The sequence below is a fragment of the Hippopotamus amphibius genome, chromosome 11, assembly GCF_030028045.1.
Source record: "Hippopotamus amphibius kiboko isolate mHipAmp2 chromosome 11, mHipAmp2.hap2, whole genome shotgun sequence".
NCBI lineage: Eukaryota > Metazoa > Chordata > Mammalia > Artiodactyla > Hippopotamidae > Hippopotamus > Hippopotamus amphibius.
Genome location: NC_080196.1, coordinates 35,341,081 through 35,348,662, shown reverse-complemented (window position 1 = coordinate 35,348,662; position 7,582 = coordinate 35,341,081). Strand labels below are relative to the sequence as shown.

Here is a 7,582-nt window from a genome sequence, read left to right as displayed (position 1 = left end):
TCCATCCATCCATCCATCCATCCATCTTTTATCTCTATACTTGAGAAGGCAGACAGAAAGAAAGAGAGGAAGAAAGAAAATAGAGAGTTGGCTGGGTACATTTATTCCCCACCAGTGATTTCTCGTGACATGTTGGGGGCCTGGAGGAAAGTTAGGACTTCTGGAGGTACCTGAATAACTAGGATGATTTCCTCCTGTCTCCACTCACTCCACTACCCACAGCTCAAAGGTCCTGGGAATTGTGGGAAGAAGGAATTGCAGAGTGAGTTAGTGTCAAGGTTGTAAGACCCATCCAGACCTTGAAACTTCAGCCCCTAGCCCTGCCCCTGTATCTCCTTAGGAAGATAGTAGGAATTGTGTTGTCAAAGAGGTGTCACAATGCTCCCAGCCCCATATAAGTTCCCCCTACCTTGGCATCTCAGTACCCTCCCAAGAGTCCCAGAAAACCTCTGGAGCCCCTGGCCACCAGACGTTCCATCTCACCACCAAGGAAGGCCCTGGTCAAGGATGTCCCAGGTAGGATGACATCACGGTGCTGGATCAGGGCAGCCCAAGGTCACAAGAAGTTTGATTGGCAGGAAGGAGTATGGAGGCTCCAGCCCGGCCCACCTATGCGGCTGGGAGCTGAAGGCCTCTTACAAAAGGCTTAGGTGCCAGTGACACTGCCGGACTCTTGTTCCCCTACCGTGGAGCTGTCATTGTTTCCCGGGGGGAGGCCGGCAGGAAGTAGGCCACCATCCAGCTCCTCTGGTTCCTACCCCTTCATTTCCCCGAGAGGCTTCTGGGACAGTTAGTTTGCATGGCCCCACCTCTTAGGCAAACTTGTGACAAGCAATAATGCCGGCTAATGGTTACTGAGTGCTGAAGAGGTCTAGACACCTTATGGAGAATATCTCATTAATTCATGGTAACCCTATGAGATAGGTTCTCATGTTATTCTCACTTCATACATGGGAAAACAGGCACAGCGTATTATGAATTACCCAGGGAGACATCCCTGGCGGTCCAGTGGTTAAGACATTATGCTTCCACTGCAGGGGGCAGGGCTTTGATCCCTGGTCGGGGAACTAAGATTCTGCATGTCTTGCGGCGTGGCCAAAAAATAAAAAATAGAAATAAAAAAATAAATTACTAGAAGAGCAGGTACCCAGTGGTTGGTGGAGCTGGAATTTAAATTCCAGGCCCCACTGCTACCTGGCCTCTTGGGGGAGCCCAGGCCCCCTCTTGGTCTCCGCATTGACTTGTTTCACAGCTCCCCCCCGGCCCCCACCGCAGGCAAATGTGCTCATAAAAGTTCAGGGGAGCGTGTCTGCCACCTCGGTGTAACTGCTAGATGAGGCTGATGATCAGCTCCCACAACTCATCGCCCCCTACCCCCACACAAGCTGGTGCAGTAGATGGCCTTATTAGCCCCATTTTGCAGATGAGGCAAGTAAAGCTCAGAGAGGTTCAGTGACTTGCCTGACCTGTAAGGGCAGAGTCAGGTCCTGAGCTCAGACCTTCAAACTCCAAAGCCTGGGCACATTTCCAGTACCAGGTGCCCCGGGAGGCTTAACCAACTTCCTCACCCAATGCTGATTGCACTTTGACAGGGCACAAGGCCCTCCATGAAAAAGCGAGGTGCTCATGGTGGAGCGTCAGGTGTGGGCTAGGCCAGCAGATGCGCGGGGGACCTGAAGTATTTGGGAGGACAGACATACGTGAGGACGCATGAGGTCTTCCTGCCCTCCTCAGAAAGCGCCACCCTGGACTCTCCCTCTCCAGTAAAAGTGACAAATATATACATTGTATATCTAAAAGGCTTTAGCGGGAGTCATAGAGGGAGGGGGTCAGATTCCTTCTTCTGGCTCTAACTCAAAACCCACGTGAAACAGGGTGGTGAGACTCAGAAGGGAGCGAAGGGGCTGGTGGGACCGTTTCCTTGCCCTACAGTTTCATTCCCCGCCCCACATGGAACAGGAGGAATGGGAGGCTTAAGGTTGCAGGAAGCAGATACGGGAGATGGGGGTCTTCCTTCAACCTCTAAACCAGTTTTCTCAACCTCTGCACTACTGACATTGTGAGCTAATCATTCTTTGCTGGGAGTGGGAGGGGAGTGGGGGGGGGGTAAGGGAGGGAGGGGGGCTGCTGGCCTGTGCGATGTGGGATGTTTAGCAGCGCCCCTGGCCTCTGGACACCAGTAGCACTGCCCACGTAGTGACCACCGGAAACATCTCCCAGCATTGCCAAATGTCCGCTGGGGAGGGGGGGGATACCCCCAGTTGTGAACCACTTCTCTAAAGTCATACACACACTGTGCCTTTGACAGGGAGGACCTGAGAGGGGAGGAGGTGGTTAAATGAAACCAGATGTTAACCTGGAAAGTATGCAGTCGCGCCCCACCCTCCCTCCAGAGCTGGCTGAGCTGGGCCAAGGAGGCGATGGGGTGTTCTCAGCCCTCTGAGCTTAGTCACCTGGAGCCTGACGGGGGCCCCCGGGAAGGGGCAGGGCAAGGCTGGGGCTGCCTGGGCTTCCTTCTCCTCCTCCTCCTCCTCCCCTCCTCTTCCCCTTCCTCATCCTCTACCTCCTCTTCCACCTCCCCCACCCCTTTCTCTCTTCCTCCTCCCTCTCCCCTTTCCCTGGGCTGCCCCTCTGCCCCAGTTTCTGTGTGGGCCTCGCCCCTGTATGTGCTGGGGATCTCGGGTCCCCCCAGCCAGGGTCCCAAGTGCAAGAGCACCAGCAGCAGCTGGGGCAGAGCTGGTGGGAGACCCAGGGCCTGGGCCGGGGCGGCGGAGAGGGAGGGGAGGATTCCAGTCCTGGTTCCTGCACTAACTGGTCACTAGTCCTGCCACCTCTGCAAGGTTCTTACCCGCCACTCACGCACCATGTGAACGTAGACAAAGCTTAGATTCCTCTGAGCCTCAGGTTTTGCATTTGAAAGATGGGAGTAACATCTCAAAATGGCTCTTGGGCGTTTTGTTTGTTTGTTTGTTTGTTTTTGCAGAGCTGAGTGGTTAGTGCCTAGCACTTGGTAGATTCTCAACCCTGTTAGCAAAGTGTTGCCCTTCCCCCTGTAGGAAGATCCCCGCCCCCCAACTCTTCTGAAAGCACCTGCCTCGTTCACCCCCCATGCCAGCTCCCAAGCCTGAGGTGCAGAGTCCAGGTGGCCAAGACTTCTGGGGAGCAGGGGCTGATGGGGGCAGGGACTCTGCTGTTTCCTCACCTCCACGGCCACAGGTGAGCCCCCCTGCGGTGTCGGGAGGACCAGAACCCCACATCCTCAGAATCATGTTTATCACGAAAAAAACAGAGCCATTTCTGTGGCCCAGGAGAGGACGATTCTGCAGGGCCATTCCTCAATACTGAGGAAAAAGAAATTGTCATGGACCCTCTAGCAGTGATTCTCACTGCCCTCAGGAGGCACCGGCAATGCTGACAGATGAACTTGGCTGTCACAATTAGGAGGGGGTGCTACTGGCATCTAGTGCGCAGAGGCCAGACTGATGCGAAACATCCTTCGATGCACAGGACAGCCCCACAACAAAGAATTACACAGCCCAAAGTGTCAGTGGTGCCGAGGCCGAGGAGCCCTGCTCCCCAGGGCTTCGTATTCGTGTTCGTGTGTGTAGTGTCTTGGTTACTTGCACACCCAGAGCCTGGTGTACAAGAAGAGCTCAGGAATAGGTTTTTGTTGTTTTTTGCGGTTTTTAAAAAATTTATTTTTATTAATTTTTACTTATTGGCTGTGTTGGGTCTTTATTGCTGCATGCGGGCTTTCTCTAGCTGCAGAGAGTAGGGGCTACTCTTCGTTGTGGTGCTCGGGCTTCTTAGTGCAGTGGCTTCTCTTGTTGCATAGCACAGGCTCTAGGTGCGTGGGCTTCAGTAGTTGCGGTGCTTGGGCTCAATAGTTGTGGCTCGCGGGCTCTAGAGCACAGGCTCAGTAGTTGTGGCGCATGGGCTTAGTTTCTCCTCCGCATGTGGGATCTTCCTGGAGCAGGGATTTAAACCGTGTCCCCTGCATTGGCAGGTGGATTCTTAACCACTGCGCCATGGGGAAGCCCTCAGGAATGGTTTTACATGAATGGACGGAGCAACTGATGTCATATCCTCAGCTGCGCTAAGAGAGAATTCATAGAATAAACCTCACACTCCTGGTGTGTCATCCTGTCTGTGCAGGACCCAGAACCCAAATCCAGCATTCAAAACCCCACAGCGGGGGGGCTTCCTAAGTGGCGCAGTGGTTAAGAATCCGCCTGCCAATGCAGAGGTCACGGGTTCGATCCCAGCTCCAGGAAGATCCCACATGCTGCGGAGCAACTAAGCCCGTGTGCCAAAAAAACCCCACAGCGTCCCTGCCAAACAGGGGCTACCTTGGCTGCTCACCTGCTGCCTGGCACACCTGGCAAGGGCTCAGCAAGGTGACGGAATGAGGACAGAAATGAATTGCCAGGCCCTGTTCTCACAGTGCTGTGGAAATAGCATGCATCGTGGGGTACAGGGTGTGGCCCCTGGGGTCGGCCAGGCCTGGGTTCCCACCGCAGCCTGGCTCCTTACCAGCCACGTGACCCTAAACATGGGAATAACATCCTTACTTCAGTTTCCTCAATTATAAATGGGACTAACAATATACCTTCCTTAAAGGGTTAATGTGAGGATTCGCAGAGAAAATCTAGTTAAAGAGTTTGGCGCTGAGCTCATGAATGGCGGTGAAAAACGATCGTTGATTTTCACTATCATATCTCATTTCCGGTGCCTACCCCTCTGCTTGTAATCCTGCGTCCCAGGGCTGAGCCTGGATGAGTCTGGGAAGACTGCTGATCACTCGTGCACCCCTCCCTCTCTCCAGCTTGGCTCTGTGCCAGCACTGGGTTAAGCCCCAGGGACACGGGTGAACAGGAAGTGGTCCTGACTGCTGGGAACAGTTCACAGGCTGTTGGGACGTTAGCAAAAGCCTGGAAGGACCACCACTTGGGATTAAGATGAGGTAAGCACAGCACCTAGGGCGCAAAATATCGTTTAAGGAAGCACTCACTGTGCCCTTGCAGGGGTCTTTAAGGAGGTGTGAGCACCTCCTTAAAATGTACACCCTTGCCTCACCCTAGTCTCAGCCCAGCAAAGGATCACATCCCAAGAGGAGGGCCTGAAGGCACAGAGGAGGGTGACGGGCCTGCAGGGGCTGCAGCATTTGCGACTCCCTGGAGGAGGTGTCATGAGAGCTGCTGGCTTGGAAGGATAGGGAGAATTTTGAAGTACAGAGCCGAGGGCACATATACTACTATGGGTAGGAAACTATGGGAGCAGAGACTGCCTTGGAGAAAAGCCCTGGGCACGTTTGAGATGGGCAAATATTTTATAAGTTAAATGCAAAAGAACATCATGACTTGGGTATGGGGGTTTCTTTTATAAGATGGCAGGGGTTCAACTTCCAGTAGCTCTGCAGCTAGGGGTTCTCTCCCAGTTCCCTGGGGCTTCAGCAGAGAGGAGATGGGTTCCCTTGAGAGTTGTAGCCTTGAGGGAGTGGGACAGAGCTGCCAGACACTTAGGCATCTCGTCCTTTGGGTTGTACCATCATGGCTATGAAGATCCCTAGTGAAAGGGCATCCAGGAGCTGGGAGATGGTGTGGGGGATTTAAAGATGCGTAATATGATTCGGTCACAGGATGGCCAAGCAGGGTGGTGACAGAGGTGCAAATAAATGTCAGTACCATGTTTTAAAGGTGGCCACAGGGCCCTCCTAGGAGGGTGGATCTCCATACCCAATCGACCAAGAGTGGTTAAGAAGAGCAGGCATTGTTGGGTAGGAGACACACTCTATAACAATGAGAGGTATTCTAAAATAGAATGGACTGGCTGTTTGGAAGGCCATTGACCCCTTCCTGGAATCCAATTCTGTTGAACCAATAGTTTTTGAGTACTCATTCAATGCCTTGGTCTGGAGTAAGAGAAGGAATAGGATTTTGGAGGCTATGTCAAGGGTAAGGGTAAGAGAGCACTGCTCTTAAGGGACTCAGGGCTGAACAGGAAAGAGTTTTTCTGACAGGTGGGAGGGAGGGCATGCTAGTCTGGGGGGGACAGCCTGAGCTAAGGTGTGACACCTGGAAGTCACAGGCAGACTATATAGCTAGAATATAGGGTTGGGGGAGCCCTGTCCTTGCAGGTCTTGCCTTCCAGGCTGGGGGCCTTGGCCTTTATTTTCTGGGCAGCAGAGAGCAAAAGGTGCTTTGAGGACAAGCCATAGGTTCTGGCCATTAAAACAGAAAGGTTAATTCGGTGTGAGCAAGAGGTGAGGAGGCAGAAGACTTGGTAGAAAGCTGGGGTAACCCTGCGGGAGAGAGGACGGAGGCCTGGTGGAGCGGTGGTGGCAGAGGGCAGGGAGAGGAGGGGACACTGATGGACAGACTGGATGCAGGGGGAAGGGGCGGGGGGTGGTATTGAAGATGACCCCCAGGTTCCCAGCCTCTGAGCTGGCTGATATCTCCAAGAAACACACCGAGGTCTGTACAAGCAGGGTCAGGTCAGTGGACCTTGAAGGCCTTCCCTGCTCTGGAGGTGTCTGGCTCCAGGGCCAGCAGAGCAGGGCTCCAGGGTGACTCTGTGGGCTTCTGACCAGTGCCCCATCCCCTCCCTCCTGCCCCTGGCCCTCGCAAAGTCCCCAGCCCTCCCCTTCTTTCTTTCCTCCCAGGACTCACAGAAACCCTCAGTACCCAGCCACGGGCCGAAGACACCATCAGGCAGAAAGGTGAAGACTCCACTCTGTCCCCTGGCCCGGTCGTGGAAGCAGGACTGTGAGCAGACTCTGACAGCAGCCTATGTGCCGGTGGTGGTGGACCCCAGGGGGCAGAACCCACACAAGCTCAGGTTCAATTTCTACACCTCCCAGTACTCCAACTCCCTGAACCCCTTCTACACCTTGCAGAAGCCTACCTGTGGCTACCTGTACCGCCGGGACACTGACCACACCCGCAAGCGCTTTGACATGCCTCCTGCCAACCTGGTCTTGTGGCGCTCATAGGCCTGTGCCAGTCAGAAGCCCTCCACCCCGCACCCTCACCCCCATGATCCCGGGTCCTGGTGGGGAAGGACTACTCCCTCCTGGAGGAGGAGAAAGTGCTGAGCTAGGACGGCTGTGTCCTGCCCACTGTCAACAATGGCAAAGGGAGGTCTCGCTTTTCAGCAGCAATTAAAATTTGTCCTTCCTTTCCCTGGCATCTGAATGGGTGGCCATGGATAGGTAAACTGAGGCCACGGGGTGTTGTAAGCAAGGTTATGTCCAGAGGTGCCTGAAGACTTGGAAGGACTTGATTCGCATCACCTTACGCCAGGAGTAACCCCAACTCCCCTCCAGAGCCTGAGTCCCAAGCAAAGCCCGTATTGACCACGCCCTCCCAGTGGCCCAGGCTTGGCAATTCCTACAACAATAATAAAGAGATACATTGACTGACCACGACTTGGGGTTAGAGCAGCCACTGGAGACTGGGAAAGTCTTGCAGGGAGCGAACCCAGTCTCCAGGGGGCCTCTTCTCCAGCCCTAGTTTTACATAAAACTGCCTCTTCCAACCTGTAGTTTGTTGATGAGGGATGGATTTCCCATCTCAAGCCTCTC

At 54.1% G+C, this 7,582-nt stretch overlaps 1 protein-coding gene across 1 annotated transcript; it reads left to right on the top strand.

Annotated features, from left to right (window-relative positions):
- The first annotated feature begins 437 nt into the window (after positions 1 to 437).
- Positions 438 to 7,179, top strand: CIMIP3 (ciliary microtubule inner protein 3). Its single transcript, XM_057699085.1, has 2 exons — positions 438 to 516; positions 6,662 to 7,179. Exons 1-2 carry the CDS (start codon positions 508 to 510, stop codon positions 6,989 to 6,991), a joined length of 339 nt encoding a protein of 112 aa, XP_057555068.1. The 5' UTR covers positions 438 to 507; the 3' UTR covers positions 6,992 to 7,179.
- The last annotated feature ends 403 nt before the right edge of the window (positions 7,180 to 7,582 follow it).